The sequence below is a fragment of the Poromitra crassiceps genome (genome assembly GCF_964638095.1).
Source record: "Poromitra crassiceps genome assembly, chromosome: 4".
Lineage (NCBI taxonomy): Eukaryota > Metazoa > Chordata > Actinopteri > Beryciformes > Melamphaidae > Poromitra > Poromitra crassiceps.
This window is the reverse complement of record NC_139626.1, coordinates 12,093,572-12,114,225: the sequence shown is the minus strand read 5'-3', so window position 1 is coordinate 12,114,225 and position 20,654 is coordinate 12,093,572. Positions and strand designations below refer to the sequence as shown.

The following is a 20,654-nucleotide window of genomic DNA, read 5'->3' as shown; positions in this document are numbered from 1 at the left end:
GTCAAACGTATCTTGCCGCATCCGAAAATCCGCCGAAGTCAAAGTCCGTGCGGAAAAATAAACCCCCGCACGAATGTTCCGCCTCGGTGTGCAAGGTTCAATTGCAACTCATTAAAACATTTTGTTCCAAATCTCCGTGCCGAATATTCGCGCGAAAATCCGGACCGGTGTGAAACGGCCTTAATGCTTTATCCATTGACAACTATAGCCACTATCGAATGGAAATAGACACTGTGTGATACATTTTCAAGGGAGGAGTGTTGTGTTCAGGCCTGTTCTGCTCTGTGTTGTTGACTAACTGCCTAGTCGGCGTACAATATTAACCCTGCACTCCCTGCTCACCAGCTCTCTTGAGTGGAGACCTGCTCTGATGTCCAGCTTTTAGGCTAATCCAGCTAACAGATAACGCTGGAATAAGCATATAGGTGGGATTGCTGCCGGAGTGAAAGTCGGCATGTGTGTTGGCACGCGAAGGGATTGGGGAATCTTTTTCATGACCTTATGACCCTTGAGTGTTGAACCCTACCTCTTCTGCTGCAGCTGTTGCTTGTGTCCACCCCTCTATACGTTTTGTCTCTGTGTGCTCTTTTCTCTTTCCCTCCCCACTTCCCTGGCCTTACACCTCCAGTTTCAGCCGTTTGTTCAGCTCGTCGGGCGGAGCCGCCAAGAAGCCGTCGACGGAGGCCCCGGTGAACGTCAAGTACAACGCCCCCACCTCTCACATCCAGCCATCCGTCAAGAAGAGGAGCACCACCCTCCAGCAGCTGCCCAGTGACAAGAGCAAAGCCTTCGACTTCCTCAATGAGGAGTGAGTCTCATCACGCAGCGGGGACTGTGTATATATATATATATATATATATATATATATATATATACACACACACACTGTGATTGTACCCATGTAGTTGACTATGGCGCTAGTGATTATTTTGGGTGCATTGGCTCAAAAGCATCGACCAAAACACCATCAAAGGGGAACAGGATCCTGCGCGCCAACCAGTTAGGGCATCAAATGTAAAAAAGAAAATAAGCTATATTTTGTGTGTGTGTGTGTGTGTGTGTGTGTACGTTTCAGTTCTTCTGAGAGCATTATGGTTTTGTCTTATTTTTTTATTTTTTTTGCTCCATGTCAAATTAAACAAATCTTTGAATAAGAAATAAACAAACACTAGACTAAGAGTCCAGCGGACCGCACAAACTCCTCAGACTTGGACCAACTTTTTACGTGGCATTTATTTGCAACAGCTCACAGATACAACGCGTTTCGCATTCGCAGATGCTTCATCAGGTTCATTCAGTTTGTGCGGTCCGCTGGACTCTTAGTCTAGTGTTTGTTTATTTCTTATTCAGTGTAATTTTTCTTGCTGTGACCAGCACCTCCCACTCTGGATGTGCACGAGTGCTCTACTTTTGAGTAAACAAATCTTTATTGATGTTGTTTATTTGACTATTCTAACTTATTTATGGCCTTTTTTTAGGATTGATGCCATAACTGGCTGTTGGACCTGCTCCTTGTGATGGTGTTTGTCATTAATGTATGAGACAAAAGATTATGGATCATTGGGCTGTGCTGAATATCACTACAACTATTATAAACCTGTTAAACCTGTGGTATAACAGGAAAATTTTGGCAGTAGAATAATCATCATAGTGACTTTTTTAGGATACTTTATAGAAGAATAGGTTTGTCATTTCTTTGTTCAAAGTTATATTCAATCTCCTGACAGAACAGGTGATGTTCAGTCAAATGGGAAATTTGATATTGTAATGCCTCTGGCCCCCTCTTAGACAAAGCTTTAGATCAACTTGCATAATCAGATTTCCAAAATAATCCAATACATAGCTCGTAAAAAAGAAAATAACAGGGAAAAATCACTGATCGCTACAGCACTGCTTTTCTATTACTTGCAGGACATTGTACCACAATATTTTCATTTAAAAAGTAACATTTACATTTATTTTTTTATTTTTTATTTTTTCATTTAAAACATTTTGTGTTTTTGGCAGCAGTCACCACCCTGTATAAATTGTGTTAAGAATGGTTAATCAAAACAAATGCCTGAATTGAGTTGAACAAAATCAAATAAGTCATATGGGTCTTGTTCAGCCTAATTTTGGGCGGAAACCTGACTGCCCAACAACAGAAGTCTCTGTTAGCAACCTGTTGTTGTGTCCCCAGAGCGGTGGCTGATAACGTGGTGTCCAGGCGAGAGCAGAAGAGGGCGCAGTACCAGCAGGTCAAAGACCATGTCCAGAAGGAGGATGGCAGGGTGCAGGCTTATGGCTGGAGCCTGCCCAAGAAGCACAAAGTATGGAGACAGGGACAACAACCACTATAATAGCACCTATTGTAAAATACCAGTCTGTAATGCTGTGAGTTCCCTCTGTCGTCATGTTTCAGGTGGCCAACGGTGGTCAGACGGAGAGCAAGATGAAGAACCTACCTGTACCTGTCTACCTCAGACCGCTGGATGAGAAAGATGCTTCTATGAAGGTACTGGGCCCTTCTTGAACTAACTTATTTCTCTCTTAAAAAAAAAAAAAACCTGAACTAAACTTGTACCACTGTTCCTTCGGAAGTTGTAGTTGTCATAGACTGTGTTGCATAGTTGATTGCTCTATTGCTGACAAAAATGTGTTATTGTAAGTTGCTTCGGATAAAAGCGTCTGCCAAATGACGTAATGTAATATAATGTAATGTACTGGCACTTGCTGGGCGGTGTGCACTCATTGTACTGTTTGTATATAGGATCCCTTGTTAGCTTTCATCTTCAACATTAAGTAGTTATCTTGTTTCAGCTGTGGTGCACTGTGAGTATGAACCTGTCTGGTGACTGTGTTTCAGCTGTGGTGCACTGTGAGTATGAACCTGTCTGGTGACTGTGTTTCAGCTGTGGTGCACTGTGAGTATGAACCTGTCTGGTGACTGTGTTTCAGCTGTGGTGCACTGTGAGTATGAACCTGTCTGGTGACTGTGTTTCAACTGTGGTGCACTGTGAGTATGAACCTGTCTGGTGACTGTGTTTCAGCTGTGGTGCACTGTGGGTATGAACCTGTCTGGTGACTGTGTTTAAGCTGCGGTGCACTGTGGGTATGAACCTGTCTGGTGACTGTGTTTAAGCTGTGGTGCACTGTGAGTATGAACCTGTCTGGTGACTGTGTTTAAGCTGCGGTGCGCTGCGGGTGTGAACCTGTCTGGTGACTGTGTTTCAGCTGTGGTACGCTGAGGGTGTGAACCTGTCTGGTGACTGTGTTTCAGCTGTGGTACGCTGCGGGTGTGAACCTGTCTGGTGACTGTGTTTCAGCTGTGGTACGCTGCGGGTGTGAACCTGTCTGGTGACTGTGTTTCAGCTGTGGTACGCTGCGGGTGTGAACCTATCTGGTGACTGTGTTTCAGCTGTGGTACGCTGTGGGTGTGAACCTGTCTGGTGACTGTGTTTCAGCTGTGGTACGCTGTGGGTGTGAACCTGTCTGGTGACTGTTTCAGCTGTGGTACGCTGCGGGTGTGAACCTGTCTGGTGACTGTGTTTCAGCTGTGGTACGCTGTGGGTGTGAACCTGTCTGGTGACTGTTTCAGCTGTGGTACGCTGTGGGTGTGAACCTGTCTGGTGACTGTTTCAGCTGTGGTACGGTACGCTACGGGTGTGAACCTGTCTGGTGACTGTTTGAGCTGTGGTACGCTGCGGGTGTGAACCTGTCTGGTGACTGTGTTTCAGCTGTGGTACGGTACGCTGCGGGTGTGAACCTGTCTGGTGACTGTGTTTCAGCTGTGGTACGGTACGCTGCGGGTGTGAACCTGTCTGGTGACTGTGTTTCAGCTGTGGTGCGCTGCGGGTGTGAACCTGTCTGGTGGGAAAACTCGAGACGGCGGTTCAATCGTAGGGGCCAGTGTGTTTTACAATGATGTGGCCGCTGGACCAGCGAGCCCTCAAAGGAAGATAGGATCTCAGAGCAGCCTGGACAAACTGGATCAGGAACTTAAGGTACATACACACAGACTATGGTTATGCGTAGAGTTTCAGTCAAATTTATATCATCCATAATACATAACATATCTTTTTGGAAAATCCAATAAAGATAGTGAAAAAACACAATCATCTCTTCCTTTGTGTGTGTTCAGGAGCAGCAGAAGGAGTTGCGGGAGCAGGAGGAGCTGTCGTCGCTGGTGTGGATCTGCACCAGTACCCAAGCCACTACTAAAGTGGTCGTCATCGATGCCAACCAGCCTGGAAACATCCTGGAGAGCTTCTTTGTTTGCAACTCCCACGTCCTTTGCATGGCCAGCGTACCAGGTCAGTGGATGACTGTGTGCATCATCGGCCCTGCTAATCCACATAGGGGAAGTTTGGATGTTATTTTATGAAGTGACTATTTTGATCTTCGACTATTCGTTTTTTTCGGATTCCACATGTATCCATATTATAAGCTTTTTGCGTTGTTAGATTTACAGATCTAAGGGAACATGTAGAGTGTGCCGATGTGCGTTGTTGGCTATTCATCACCTTGTTAAATGTGCAGCTGGAGGTATAAGCTCCATACAGAAATGAGTCTGGATATGCAACTGATGGCTTTGCAACATGAACCCACTTTATGTTCTTTGACCCCCTGCAAAGGAAATCAAGGCGAAAACTATGTCACATATCTCAGACACCACTGATCACATTTGGACTAAACTTGCATATGAGGCAGCTTACCCAATTTACAGGTGAAAAAGGTGATGTATTTGTTACTGATTGGTCAAAAAAGTGATGTATTTGTTACTGATCGGCCCAGAGAGGGACATCATCATTCTTGAGGGACGCCATGATTACTGTTATGATTTTGTTTGTTTGGTTTTTATACGCATATTATTATTCAGGTGCGAGAGAGACGGACTACCCAGCTGGCGAGGAGGTGTCGCACAACTCGGAGGCGTCGCAGAACTCGGAGGCGTCGCAGAACCTGGAGGCGTCGCAGAACGCGGAGGCGGGGCCAGTGGGAGATGGCAGCATGTCCACGACCAGCTCGGCCAATGGCATCTCAGCAGCCGGGGACGCCTTCCTTGGAGGCATCACTGTGGTTGGCTGTACCGCTGAGGGGGCGGCAGCCATTCCTCAAACAGCAGACAGTCTGTCAGAGGCAGACGGAGAAACCGGTAGGAAATGTCCGTTTCACTAATGACCCCCTTTCAGCTCATTAGTGTAAGTGCACCAAGCTGCCTTTCAAATATTTTCCTATGATTATCGAAACCTGGTCTCACGTAGTCAGACCCACCGTCAACGTCATCAACGCTTCAGCGACGGAGGGTCTGAATCACACGAGACTTCCACCGGCACCAGGCAGATGCCTCCGGCATAAACTAGATATCGACAAATACTGGAAGCTGTTGAGAAAGATTTGAGGCTTAAACTGTCTTCAATTGTGCCAAACATTGGAGAGCTTTGTGCAAAGATGCAGGCCCACCATTGTATGAACATGGGTAAGACGCACCACTCATCAGTGTCACAGTCGGGCCAGGCAGGACATCACCCTGGCTGGGATGTAGAAGGGGATGTGTTGCCTCAAAAGTTTCAGAACCGCTAATCTCAACGTTCTTGCAATATTACCTGAAAATAGGATTGGCCCCAGTTTGCTAAGAAGTCATCTTCTCGTTGTGTCTCCTACAGAATCTAGGCCAGCAGAGGAAGCAACTGAGGCGACAGAGGCCAGTGCCGGGCCTGCTGACCAGAGAGAAGGCCCGAGGGGAGGCTATACCGAACACGTCTTCACTGATCCACTGGGAGCCCAGCAGCCAGCTGAGACTCCAGCCAACTACACACAGAGGTAACGTCACGAGAGCCATTATCGGGGATGCAAACTTGGCGCTTTTCAGTGCAATCCGCTTTTTTCCATTGCAATTTGGGTGACTTCTGTGATTCGGTTTAGGGTTAGGGCTAGTTAGGGCTAACCCTAACCCACTGTTCAATGGGTTAGGGTTAGGGTTAGCTAGGGCTAGTTAGGGCTAACCCTAACCCACTGTTCAATGGGTTAGGGTTAGGGTTAGCTAGGGCTAGTTAGGGCGAACCCTAACCCACTGTTCAATGCTAGATGTCTAGCTGCTTCCTGATAGGCACACACTAAGCACATAGATATGTACACACCCAAAAACTCTGATAAGGCTCAGTATTATTCCATGTTGTCTCTGATCATCAGGGAGTGTGATCTGGTCAAAGACGGTGTGAGTTCAAACTCTAACTCAGAGGAGCAGGACCTGATGAGAGAAGAGGCCCAGAAGATGAGCAGTGTTCTGCCCACAATGTGGCTTGGGGCGCAGAATGGATGGTAAAAATATATATTGTATATTTGTATATACTGTCGTACATTATATTACACACGTACATTATGAGCAGAATTCAAGAAATCCAACCACTAACTAGATGCTCCTTGTCTGATTGCCAGCGTGTATGTCCACTCCTCTGTGGCTCAGTGGAAGAAGTGTCTCCATTCTATAAAGCTGAAAGACTCCATCCTCGGCATAGTGTGAGTGCATTCATCTTAATGACATATTTAGGTTTTAAACATCTGGCTTATGTCCCACTCCTCTTCCAGACACAAACAGTATTTCCCTGCTTCCAGACAGGACCTGGCTTGTGATATTACTTCCAGGACCTGGCTTATGATATTACTTCCAGACAGGACCTGGCTTGTGATAATACTTCCAGGACCTGGCTTGTGATATTACTTCCAGGACCTGGCTTGTGATAATACTTCCAGACAGGACCTGGCTTGTGACATTACTTCCAGGACCTGGCTTGTGATAATACTTCCAGGACCTGGCTTGTGATAATACTTCCAGGACCTGGCTTGTGACATTACTTCCAGGACCTGGCTTGTGATATTACTTCCAGGACCTGGCTTGTGATATTACTTCCAGGACCTGGCTTGTGATAATACTTCCAGGACCTGGCTTGTGATAATACTTCCAGGACCTGGCTTGTGATATTACTTCCAGGACCTGGCTTGTGACATTACTTCCAGGACCTGGCTTGTGACATTACTTCCAGGACCTGGCTTGTGATAATACTTCCAGGACCTGGCTTGTGATATTACTTCCAGGACCTGGCTTGTGATAATACTTCCAGGACCTGGCTTGTGACATTACTTCCAGGACCTGGCTTGTGACATTACTTCCAGGACCTGGCTTGTGACATTACTTCCAGGACCTGGCTTGTGACATTACTTCCAGGACCTGGCTTGTGATAATACTTCCAGACAGGACCTGGCTTGTGACATTACTTCCAGGACCTGGCTTGTGACATTACTTCCAGGACCTGGCTTGTGATATTACTTCCAGGACCTGGCTTGTGATAATACTTCCAGACAGGACCTGGCTTGTGACATTACTTCCAGGACCTGGCTTGTGACATTACTTCCAGGACCTGGCTTGTGATAATACTTCCAGGACCTGGCTTGTGATATTACTTCCAGGACCTGGCTTGTGATAATACTTCCAGACAGGACCTAGCTTGTGATAATAGCATTGCCGTTCTCTCTTACAGGCATGTGAAAGGACGAGTGCTGGTGGGTCTTTCTGATGGCACTCTAGCCATCTTCCACAGAGGAGTAGGTGAGGGGACACGAGCTTTGCAACCTGCTTCTATACATCAAGTCATGTGACTTTACGGTCATGTGGGATTTATGCAGCAATATGAGCACGCCTCTTCTCTTTGTTTTTTCAGACGGACAGTGGGACCTGACCAACTACCATCTGTTGGACTTGGGGAGACCCCACCATTCCATCCGCTGCATGACCATAGTGCACGACAAGGTGTGGTGTGGCTACAGGAACAAGATCTATGTGGTCCAGCCCAAAGCCATGAAGATAGAGGTACAGTAAGACTCTGGCCCTAATCCTTATGTCAGTAGCTATGTCAGTAGCTGGGTATCTAACCAAACATTTTGATGCAAATAGGATGTATCGAATTAGAAAGACTGAATGGAAAAAGTAAAGTTCAGTATAATGATTTTTCTGACTCTTTTATAAGATCAGGAAGATTATTTAATCATTTCGACTTTCGTTTTATTTTAGACGACTTTAAAGCTACTTCACATTTACTGGCTTTGACTACAACTTTTTCCCCCTGCTCCCTGCAGAAGTCATTTGATGCCCACCCCCGTAAGGAGAGCCAGGTCCGTCAGCTGGCCTGGGACGGTGACGGCATCTGGGTGTCCATCAGACTGGACTCCACCCTCAGGCTGTTCCACGCCCACACCTACCAGCACCTGCAGGATGTGGACATCGAGCCCTACGTCAGCAAGATGCTGGGTGAGTTCAGCACATGTTCACTCTCTCTGTGAGGCTTCTACTACTGATCTGTCCTCTGTGAAACTAAAGAGGGAAACATGCTACAACGTCAAAGCCCTCGCCATATGCGCCGAGGGCTACGCCGGTTGGCAATGGCGAGCCTGTCGGCACAGCTGGCGTGCCGCTCCCCGCAAATGTGACTCGACAGAGCTGGCGTGAACAGCTCAAGTGTAATCAGAGAGTGAACGCTGTTACCAAGTATATGCACTACATTCTCTCCTTGGGCTAACTTCTAGTCACTGAAATCCTATTGAAATCACACAATTTAGTAATTTTGCTGGAGACTCCCCTGCGGCCCCCTCGCCCGGCCGGTCTTCCTCCCTCGTGTGGGATCCCACTCATTTATATATGTATATATATTTACAAGCATAATTTATATATATTTACAAGCTGTATGTAACTGGTGGCACTAGTGTATGTTTTTTCTTTCTTTTCTTTTCTTTTACTGTATCTGAGTTTGTCTGTTTTTGGTTTGTTTTTCTGTGTTCTAAAAATTTTAAATTGCTAAATAAAATATAAAAAAATAAGAAGAAGAAGAAGAAAAAAAGAAACATGCCTTAAACGTATTTGTGGCTCAGTTTGGAGTATCTTCTCTGTGTTTGTCTCAGGTACGGGGAAGCTGGGCTTCTCGTTTGTGCGGATCACGGCTCTCACGGTGTCGTGTAACCGTCTCTGGATCGGCACCGGCAACGGAGTCATCATCTCCATCCCTCTGACAGACAGTGAGTTAACCTCTCTGCACTTCTTCATCGTAATGCTCAGTCCTCTCTCTGCTGCCTGTGTGTCTGCACTTCTGCATCGTGATGCACGTACCTCAGTTCTCTCCCCAGTTCCCCTCCCCTCAAACGCACACCCTGACCGACCAGAGGCGGCACTATTGCAGCAATCAGGACACATACCCTTAGGTTGGTTCACACCACAAGCATCTCAGAAGTAGCGCTGAAGCAGCGCTTTACGGCAGCTTCCAGCAGGAGCCTTGCCATTCACACCAGAATCACTCTGTTTTGCTCCACGCCTCGCTCTGTTTTCCCCGGCACTGCCCTGCCCCCGCTCACAACTTTCATTGACTTTTTATGCCTGGCTGCTCGCGTGCAGAGTGCTGCACGCTTGAAAAATAGACCAGAAGCTGAAACTATGGCTGCAGCACGTGTGCAGCATGGCTCCAGCGTGACGTGCAGCTGGTGTGATCGGTCTCGCCTGTTAACAAGGACGCTGAAATGAAACTGACTCCGCGCTGCGTTGCTTCAGCGTAGGATTGGTGTATGGTGTGTTCGGCCTCTTATTCCAGCTTCCCACCCGCAGACACGCTCAGTTGGGCCTGTCTGGATGTCCGACCAAGCTGGAGGGAACACGGAGGCTGGAACCTGCGACCCTCGTGTTGGTAGGCAGGGGAATCTACTGCTGCACCACCTGAATGGCCTTGATTCATCTTGTTCATATTTCATACTGCACTGGAGTGACTGGCTGCTTTAACATCAGTGTTGTCAGCTTCCCGACTGGCATCCTCTATACATTATTTATCCCTACTACGCTTCCAATGCTGTTTATATTTCAAGCCTGTTGCTGATATTTTTGGCTTGGAAGCTGGTAATAGATATATTGTGTCAATATTGAAGCTTGAAATGTCACAGTGTCAATAATACCAAAACGATTGCAAGTATCCAGTGTTTCCCACAGATTTAAACTCATCCCTTGTTTTATTTTCTCATACTTCCTCTTCCTGCAGCAGCCAACAAGCTGACCACAGGAGCAGGAAACCATCCAGGAAGTGTCGTCCGCGTCTACGGTGACGACAACAGCGACAAAGTGACGGCCGGGACGTTTGTTCCCTACTGCTCCATGGCTCACGCTCAGCTCTGTTTCCACGGGCACCGCGACGCCGTCAAGTTCTTCACCACCGTCCCAGGTAAGCACACACCTGTCGTCATGTCTATGATGGTTTGTGTGGAAAAATTAAACATTAAATCTAATTTGTTCTTCATTGTGCACCGTTTACTTAATAAAAACATTTCTTTAACTATGCAATTTTTGACACAACCCCCAGAATCATCTTACCAAATGCAAATGTAAATTGATGGAATCACCCATTGCGAGAATGTAGTTCTGGGTTCTTCATCTATTAGTTTGCAGGGACTGTTGCCATACAGTACAGTGAGGTATGGCTACAACCATACAGTACAGTGAGGTATGGCTAAAACCATACAGTACAGTGAGGTATGGCTAAAACCATACAGTACAGTGAGGTATGGCTGAAACCATACAGTACAGTGAGGTATGGCTAAAACCATACAGTACAGTGAGGTATGGCTAAAACCATACAGCCATACAGTACAGTGAGGTATGACTAAAACCATACAGTACAGTGAGGTACAGTATGGCTAACACCATACAGTACAGTGAGGTATGGCTAAAACCATACAGTACAGTGAGGTATGGCTAAAACCATACAGTACAGTGAGGTATGGCTAAAACCATACAGCCATACAGTACAGTGAGGTATGGCTAAAACCATACAGCCATACAATACAGTGAGGTATGGCTAAAACCATACAGCCATACAGTACAGTGAGGTATAGCTAAAACCATACAGTACAGTGAGGTATGGCTAAAACCATACAGCCATACAGTACAGTGAGGTATGGCTAAAACCATACAGTACAGTGAGGTATGGCTAAAACCATACAGCCATACAGTACAGTGAGGTATGGCTAAAACCATACAGTACAGTGAGGTATGGCTAAAATCATACTTAAAATGTGTTTATTCTACATAGAAGTGTTAATGGCAGCTGAGCAACTAGAGAGCTGAGATCACATTCAAATAAGCAACTGATTAGGTTTATATTTCAGCAGCACCACAAAGGCCCTGTACTATAGACAATCTGTACTTGTTTGGAAAGTGCTATTGACTGTTTGCGGCCCTGTGTATTCAGGCCATACCATCCCGTCAGGCGGAGGTGAGACAGCGGGTGACAAAGTGACAGACGCCCCTTCTCAGGAGGGGACCAGGTCCGTGTTGGTAATGAGTGGAGGAGAAGGCTACATTGACTTCAGGATGGGTGAGTAGGTGAAGTGAAAATGCATCAAATCACTGGTTACTGCTACAGTAAATCCTCAAGCCAACACGCGTTTTTCCCCTCCGTGTTAATAGGCGACGAGGCTGGCGATGCAGAGGAGATGGCGGAGCCCCCCATGAAGCTGCAGCCCTTCCTGGCCAAAGCCGAACGCAGCCACCTCATCGTCTGGCAGGTCCTGGTCAACGACGACTGACCTCCGACAACTCCCACTTGGCCTCTCCCCTCAAGCGCAATGGCTACCGCGGAGTAGGAGCTCGGGTGGACGTCCCCCTCTCCCCGTGGAGGAGGAGCCCAGGTGGACGTCCTCCTCTCCCCGTGGAGGAGGAGCTCAGGTGGATGTCCTCCTCTCCCCGTGGAGGAGGAGCTCAGGTGGACGTCAAGATGGGTACTTTGTCCTCATGTATTCCCCTGAAGCATAAGGGTGAAGTAAGCTAAAACTGATCTTTCTCAGCGGGACTCTTGACAGGAAGAGCAGTCCAGACAGATCCACACAACTGGCATGTTTATTTTGTTTTATTTATTTGTTTTCTCCTCTCTTTTTATCTTCATCTTGATTCTTTTCTTTTCTTTTTATTTCATGGATTGGAATTGAAATCCATTATTATGCCTTGTGCACTTTTAATATTATTTGGAGCAATGCTATTATTGACTACAAAACCATTACTTTTTTGTTGGTTTTATTTGATCAGATAATTTTCCAACTGACAATTCCAGGTGACCTCCTCTAGTCCAGATACTGTGTGCTGATGCTGGACTCACCTGCATCATCAATCACCTGTATGGCTCCCCCAGTGTCCAATCAGAATGTAAGGACGGGCAATCGAAAAAAGACAAATCCCAGATCCAATTTCAATGATGATTTAATTATTATTGTTTCCCTTTGATAACTTGGCTTTTGATTGTATGCAAGGCAGTTTAATCGATCGCCAGTTGTCTCTGGGTCTGGATCTTGTTTAACACAAATGCAATATCACAGACTTCTCTTGTTAGCTGTGGAGCAGAGGACGGCCATGTCGGATGACTCGTCTTCGTGATACTTGAGGCAGCAGTTTTAGCAGTACATTTTTGTAGGTTTGAGACTGACAATGGCGTTGACAGAAACAGTCCTAACAGCTACCTCTGCATCTACTGTACTACTACTTTACTACATATATCCTCCCTTCCTTGAAGTAAGAAGAGATCTGTTTTGGTTGGAACGGTGAAAGATTTTTGTACAATTGTTTGACTTTAACTCATTCCTCACCATTGACGTGATAGAACGTCAACCCGTCTCTTCACCACCATGCGATAGATGGCGCTCTTGGCCACCTTATGAAGTGCTTTCATACTCGTATATTCCTCCGCAAGCCAGAGTTATTGGCCCCACAAAACCAGCAAGCGTTCTCAGCATCCATTTCCCTTCATGGATGAAGTGCATAAACACGTCCAGCCTGGTGCCTCAAAGCGTTTCAAGGAGCTGTTTACTCCCGGGCCCGGCGCGTTGTCAGTCACACGGGCTCGTGACAGTTACTCAACGCTGGAGGATTCCTTTCACTAGAAGCTGGTAAACGCACACCAATCACTTCTCCTGTCACTTAGATTAGTAATCCGCTTTGTGAACCCTCACAGAGTGTAAATTTCAGCCGTCAAATACTGTATGCCCCCAGACCTCCACACATCCAGCACCACCAGACCTCCACACATCGAGCACCAGGAAGCACCAGACCTCCACACATCGAGTACCAGGAAGCACCAGCCCCACGGAGAACATGAGTATGTGACCCGCCCCGTCCGCTCTCTTGTGCGGGGTGAATCTCTCCCTCGGCTCCGCTGCACAAAAAGGCATTTTTCTCAGCTTCCTTGTCAGAGACGGGCGCTTTCGGTGAAAACGACCTACATTTAAGTGTCGATAACTAAAGAACAGAAGAAGGCAGAAACAAACTTTTTTCCCCCATGAAAGTAGAGGCTTTGTTCTGTCTTTGGGGATATTCATGTTTACATTATAGTCATAGAAGAAAGATATTCTGTGGGTCCCGGAAAATCACTGGTCAGAAACCCTGGTGGGGAATGAGTTAATTAGATATTGTACCGATTCTCAAGGAAGGAAGGAAGGGTGGGTGTGTTGTGGAAGTATTTGAACAGTCGGTGGTCCTCTGCTCCCCGGTCTCCCCTCCCACCAGCTACATCTAGTAGACACTTTACAAATATCTATGACTGCCTTAGGTATTGAGGTTTGACAGAACTAAGTTGTAGAGACTTATCAAGTGTGACAAAGTATTTATACTTTTGTGAAAGAATGTTACATGTTTGCTACCAAAGGAAAATGAATTAAATATTGATAGATCGCGACATGCTGTCCCCCCCCGTAACACGGCACCTTTCAGCAGCATGTTTGAGTCTGCCTCCCTGTAGATAACAAGCAAGTGTAACACAAACCCTGCTGTATAGATAGATCTATTTTTAGACTTTAATATTTGCGAAACGATGGCAAATATTCTTTGGGTATGAGAGAAGAGAACATGTTGGACCTGTTGCTATGAGAAATGTACTACGAGACGATAAACAAGCAGGAACATTGAGGATTGTCTAAACTCCCTCAAATTCTTATCTTGATGTTTAGAGGTCAAAAACTCAATGCTGACATTTTTGGTTTGGCAGTGGCGTTTAAGCCCATTTTTGTACATTTTACAATGCTGATTAACTGACGTTTCTCCAGCGAGATTCCCTCCTGATGTGTTGGGCAAACATAGATTCTTTCAGAAAATGTTTTAAGCCTATTTTTTTTATGAACTTTTTGTATGTCTGTGTTTTAGACCGCTTTCTCCCAAATTGCAGTCTGGCCCCATCTAGCACACACACACACACCGTTTGACCTGGCCAACAGGGGGCACCAGATGTGGGGTAGGCAGGGTGTCATTTGAGACGTGCCCTCTCTGTCTTGCCTGTGTGTACCAGTAGACTGTACTGGGATCTGTTCTGTAAGTGTGCGCATGTCTCTTCTCTCCAGGAGTGGAGAGAAACGTTTTGCAGTTTAGCCAATTCAGTATTTATTTCAATGAAAGAGCCTTTGCAATTCAGAATGTAACTTTGTACATTGAATATGAATACATATGATTATATGTGTATGAAACACAGAAATGACTTTTGGGTTTATTGTTTTGACAACGGTTGTTGCTGTTTAAATGAATTTGATTTGGAGAGGGGGGGGGGGGGCGGTCACTTTACTGAGCTATGCACTATCTCTAGGGGAGTGGAGGTGAATGAGGGGTGGGGGGGGGGGTTGTCTTTTGTATGTAGAGCGCCTCAGGTAGAGCTCGCCCTCGCACAACAACTGACACAAGCAGTTTTCAATCTCAAAGTGGGAAGAAGTCTGGTAAAACTGGAGAGGGGGACAACTTCCATCCTACCAGAGCCAATTTCAGGAAACTCTCCCGCAAATGTCTGGAAGTCCCGCCCTCCTCTGTCAGCGTCAATCCCACCCGCACATGCTTGTCATTGACTTGGCAGCGGCGACTCCCATCCCGGGCCGAGTTAGCAGTACGCGCACCACCTTGTACTTCCACAGTATCTCTAGCCTTACTTATTTTTAACAATCAAATAAACTGACTTTTGTGGGCAAAAACTCTTGAGCGTGTTTGTTATGTTTCCAGGCTTGAGATTCATCCTGGTGCAACTTTGTTTACCTGTGAGCTGGCCGGGGCGGCGCAAGGTGAAAGTCAAGGGTGGTAAGACGAACACACATCTCCCCCCGGCCTGCCCGACTCTATGCACCACCACAATATTGATTTTTCATCCGTAGGAAGATACAAAAAATATGAGAAGCCATCTCATATTGTTGTGAACTGATGTCTCTTATGACTACAGTGGTGTGTAGGTAGCCTAGTCTGCAGTATCGGGTCAACAATATGAGCCGGTGGTTCTGATGAAACCTTTGCATTATGCACAGCCTGTGCTTGGTGTCGTCCCACAACTCCTCTGCTCGGCTAAACACATTTGCAGCCACATTACCTCAAATGTGGGCCCCAGACAACACTTCTCTTCGCCGACACTAGGTGGTGTGGTCGAGCTACAGCCCAAAAAGTGTTGTCTCAATGACTTTATTAGAAAGACCGGAGCACCCGCCTCCCCTGCCTGTGATTGGCCTGCCACCGTTCCGGCCCATTGAGCGAGGCTGGAGTGGAGGCGGAGCTTAGCAGGCTGAGAGACCGATCGAGAGGCATTAATCTCTTCCCAAGCTCTTAGGGGAACGCCTGGCTGTCCTGGATCACAGTCATGATAGACTACTGTAGTAGGAGAGTGGATGTACAGTAAGCAAGCATACAGTATGGCTGTCATTTTGCATGTCATTGTCAGAAATGAGGGAAAACTTTGTCCCATGGTTTCTGCACTATGATCTTCAGTCGGTGATCAAAAGGCAACACAAGTACAAATATAAACATTATTTTTTCAGAAAATTCATGAATGCTTTTTTCTTAAAATGCTTTCCTAAAAATATATGACAAAAATCCTATCCTCGCATAACTTGGCATGGGTTTGACACTCCATACCACGATTCATACTGTAAGTGTAGGTCATGAAGATTCACCCCGGCCTTAAAAAAAAGATGTGTCAACTCGATTAGTTAAAAATACAATAAAAAGCTTGGAACTTGGCGTACCACACCAATGCTGTTCCCTGCTCACCTCCCTGCTAGTGTGTTACTGTGCTGGGCAGTTATGTAAGGTAGCCAGCTGGTGGCTCCGGGGGGAGGTGTGTGGGTGGAGGGGTTATCCAGGTCCCACTTCCGTAACCTCTTGGTCCTGGAGTGGTATTGTATCGTCTTTACAGTAATGCTCAGTGTACCATCTCTGTGTGTGTGTGTGTGTGTGTGTGTGTGTGTGTGTGTGTGTGTGTGTGTGTGTGTGTGTGTGTACCATCCAATGAGATTTTTTCCCCCTGGTTCTCTTACAGTTATGGTGTGTGTGTGTGTGTGTGTGTGTGTTTCACATGGGGCCAGATGGGTGTAACTAATGCTGACGGGAGGATGCTGACTCGGCAGATGATCTGTTTTTTTTACCAGAAGAAGAAAAGGGCACCAGGTACTGTATCAATTAGTGTCGTTTGACTTTAGGCTCACAGAAATGTGCCCACTTCTAAGTTTCTAAAATGTGACTTTTTACATTTCTGCCTTTTCAATGTTAAACGCAAATAAAACAACTTCAACAACTTTGGCTATGTTTAGGCAAATAAAACAAATTGGTTAAGGTTAGGATTGTAGTTTGCATTAGGCTTAAATAACAAAAACATAAAATGTGACTTACGGTTGAAATGTAGACTTTAAACACGCTCTTTTGAACACGCTAGTGGCCACCACGCTACTTCGATAGCACTCTATAACATTGATAGACATGTATCTAGAAACTGATATGAGACATATTTTGTCGTAATGTAATGTTGATATTCTACGCATGCGTGGATTGCAGACGTACAATGGCGACATTTCATTCTGGTGACCAGGCTGTCTATTCAGCATATGAACACACACACACACACACAGACACATTTTAATATCTTTATATGTGTTCACATTTAGACAAAAAATCCTTGAATGGGAAATCTCATAATGACAAATGTATCTAGTCTGAATCTATGAATAAAGGAAACAGCACCTCCTCCAAATGTGGCATCCATTACCAAGGCTTCCAAATATGAATACAAGCAATTTGCAATTGTGCCCAAGCTGTATAATAACATCCTTGAGCAGTTGGCACACACACACACACACACACACGCACGCACGCGCGCACACACACACACACACACACACACACACACACACACACACACACACACAAACACACACACACAAACACACAAAACACACATACACACACACACACACACACACACACACACAAAACACACACACACACACACACACACACAAACACAAACACACATACACACACACACACACACACAAACACACAAAACACACACACACACACACACACACACACACACAAGCAAGCACCCCTGAAGAGCAATAACACACACCTTTGAGTGTGTGCTGTTGATGCGGCGCGGCGCCAGCGTTGCAGTCATCATCTGCTCTGTCATCTCAGCTGGCTCACTGCTGTCTCGCCCGGGGCAGGATACACACACACACACACACACACACACACACACACACAATCTATTTCTGACTCTTCATTTCTCACTCCTCTCTCCGCAGTCTGCTCTCGCTGTCCTCTTCTTTCTCTTATGTGATGAGTGTTCCCTTCCTGTGACAGTTATTTCTGTGTCTCTCTCTGTGTGTGTGTGTGTGTGTGTGTGTGGGTGCGTGTGTGCGTGCGTGTGTTTTGTGTGTGTGTGCGTGTGTGTGTGTTTTGTCTGTGTGTGTGTGTGTGTGTGTGTGCATCACTGATGATGTCACAATGCCTCTCACATCACTGATGATGTCACAATTTACGACATCACTGATGACCTCATCACTGTGTGTGCGTGTGTGTGTGTGAATGAGTGAATTTATGACATCACTGATGATGTCATCAGTGGGACAGACAGAGAAACAGACAGAGCCCCAGCTCCCTTTTATATAGATCGATAGATAGATACCTCGCGCACTCACTACGTCTATCTTTCTTACAGTCTCTGCATGAATCCCATTGAAGGCCTCGGGGCGCTGACCCGGGGACCGTAGTAACGGGAGCCGGCGGCGTCCGGTTCACCCTGGCCCAGTTGTGTCTGCTCCTCACCCCTCACACCCACACTCCCCCACGCTGCTGTGTCTGCTCCTCACCCCTCACACCCACACTCCCCCACGCTGCTGTGTCTGCTCCTCACCCCTCACACCCACACTCCCCCACGCTGCTGTGTCTGCTCCTCACCCCTCACACCCACGCTGCTGTGTCTGCTCCTCACCCCTCACACCCACACTCCCCCACGCTGCTGTCTGCTCCTCACCCCTCACACCCACACTCCCCCACGCTGCTGTGTCTGCTCCTCACCCCTCACACCCACACTCCCCCACGCTGCTGTGTCTGCTCCTCACCCCTCACACCCACACTCCCCCATGCTGCTGTCTGCTCCTCACCCCTCACACCCACACTCCCCCACGCTGCTGTGTCTGCTCCTCACCCCTCACACCCACACTCCCCCATGCTGCTGTGTCTGCTCCTCACCCCTCACACCCACACTCCCCCACGCTGCTGTCTGCTCCTCACCCCTCACACCCACACTCCCCCATGCTGCTGTCTGCTCCTCACCCCTCACACCCACACTCCCCCACTCTGCTGTGTCTGCTCCTCACCCCTCATACCCACACTCCCCCACGCTGCTGTGTCTGCTCCTCACCCCTCATACCCACACTCCCCCACGCTGCTGTGTCTGCTCCTCACCCCTCATACCCACACTCCCCCACGCTGCTGTCTGCTCCTCACCCCTCACACCCACCCTCCCCCACGCTGCTGTGTCTGCTCCTCACCCCTCACACCCACACTCCCCTACTCTGCTGTGTCTGCTGTGTCTGCTCCTCACCCCTCACACCCACACTCCCCCACACTGCTGTGTCTGCTCCTCACCCCTCACACCCACACTCCCCCACACTGCTGTGTCTGCTCCTCACCCCTCACACCCACACTCCCCCACACTGCTGTGTCTGCTCCTCACCCCTCACACCCACACTCCCCCACACTGCTGTGTCTGCTCCTCACCCCTCACACCCACACTCCCCCACGCTGCTGTGTCTGCTCCTCACCCCTCACACCCACACTCCCCCACACTGCTGTGTCTGCTCCTCACCCCTCACACCCACACTCCCCCACGCTGCTGTGTCTGCTCCTCACCCCTCACACCCACACTCCCCCACACTGCTGTGTCTGCTCCTCACCCCTCACACCCACACTCCCCCACGCTGCTGTGTCTGCTCCTCACCCCTCACACCCACACTCCCCCACGCTGCTGTGTCTGCTCCTCACCCCTCACACCCACACCCCCCCACGCTGCTGTCTGCTCCTCACCCCACACTCCCCCACGCTGCTGTCTGCTCCTCACCCCTCACACCCACACTCCCCCACGCTGCTGTGTCTGCTCCTCACCCCTCACACCCACACTCCCCCACGCTGCTGTCTGCTCCTCACCCCTCACACCCACACTCCCCCACGCTCCTGTGTCTGCTCCTCACCCCTCACACCCACACTCCCCCACGCTGCTGTGTCTGCTCCTCACCCCTCACACCCACACTCCCCCACACTGCTGTGTCTGCTCCTCACCCCTCACACCCACCCTCCCCCACTCTGCTGTGTCTGCTCCTCACCCCTCACACCCACACTCCCCCACACTGCTGTGTCTGCTCCTCACCCCTCATACCCACACTCCCCCACGCTGCTGTGGGAGAGATGGAGGAGATGGTTGGGGTGACATAAGAGAAGCATTGGTCACAGCACACCTGCCGTCACAGCACACCTGCCGTCACAGCACACCTGCCGTCACAGCACACCTGCCGTCACAGCACACCTTTGTAAAGAATGTCAACTATGTTGTCAACTACTGAACAAAAGCCAGGGAGGGACAACAAGCAATGCAGTTGGAGTTGGAAGTTTACATACACTTGGGTTGAAGTCCTTAAAACTGTTAACAAACTATAGTTTGTCAAGTCGGTTAGGACATCTACTTTGTGCATGACAAGTATTTTTTCAAATTGTTTACAGATTATTTCACATAGAATTTCACGATTATCACAATTCCAGTGGGTCGAAAGTTTACATACACTAAGTTGACTGTATCTTTAAACAGCTTGGAAAATTCCGGAAAATGATGTTATGGCTTTAGAAGCTTCTGATAGGCTAATTGACATAAGTAGAGTCAATTGGAGCTGTACCTGCATGTGGAAGAGAGGTTTAGCTGCTATCTCTACAAATGTGACAGACAGAGACAGAGTGAACATGCTGCACCGAGGTAAATACAGCGTTCATTTTCTCATTGTCTCTATGATATAATGAGGATATGACCCGCAGATATGCCCCTAGTTCCTCATTTAACGTTGGAAAGGCAGCACGGTTTTCAAATTAACCGCCGCTTTGTTTAAAATTTACGTTGAGATTGTACGTATCCCTTGTTTGCAGGCACATCAAATGCTAACGTTTTATTCTGAAAGCAAGAAAACAGAACAGAATGAGTGCAGTGTCTTGCTCTGGCGTCCTTGCACATCATAAATGCTTGTGTTTTTGTCAACATGCCTACGAATTTATTATTTATGATCAAGGACGCTTTGCCCGAACAATAGCAAAGGAAGGC

General features: G+C 47.5%; 1 protein-coding gene across 1 annotated transcript in view; it reads left to right on the top strand.

Moving 5' to 3' along the window:
- The window catches only part of LOC310775602 (C-Jun-amino-terminal kinase-interacting protein 4-like), a 79,775-nt gene extending 65,229 nt beyond the window's left edge, over window positions 1-14,546 (top strand). The window contains exons 14-29 of the mRNA XM_083635766.1: window positions 629-808; window positions 2,180-2,309; window positions 2,402-2,494; window positions 3,819-3,983; window positions 4,121-4,292; window positions 4,859-5,134; window positions 5,646-5,802; window positions 6,172-6,300; window positions 6,418-6,498; window positions 7,518-7,585; window positions 7,698-7,846; window positions 8,113-8,284; window positions 8,932-9,045; window positions 10,050-10,229; window positions 11,256-11,381; window positions 11,474-14,546. Of these exons, the coding sequence (XP_083491892.1) occupies window positions 629-808; window positions 2,180-2,309; window positions 2,402-2,494; window positions 3,819-3,983; window positions 4,121-4,292; window positions 4,859-5,134; window positions 5,646-5,802; window positions 6,172-6,300; window positions 6,418-6,498; window positions 7,518-7,585; window positions 7,698-7,846; window positions 8,113-8,284; window positions 8,932-9,045; window positions 10,050-10,229; window positions 11,256-11,381; window positions 11,474-11,592 (2,311 nt within the window). The 3' untranslated portion in view covers window positions 11,593-14,546. The remainder of the gene's footprint in view (window positions 1-628; window positions 809-2,179; window positions 2,310-2,401; window positions 2,495-3,818; window positions 3,984-4,120; window positions 4,293-4,858; window positions 5,135-5,645; window positions 5,803-6,171; window positions 6,301-6,417; window positions 6,499-7,517; window positions 7,586-7,697; window positions 7,847-8,112; window positions 8,285-8,931; window positions 9,046-10,049; window positions 10,230-11,255; window positions 11,382-11,473) is intronic.
- The last annotated feature ends 6,108 nt before the right edge of the window (window positions 14,547-20,654 follow it).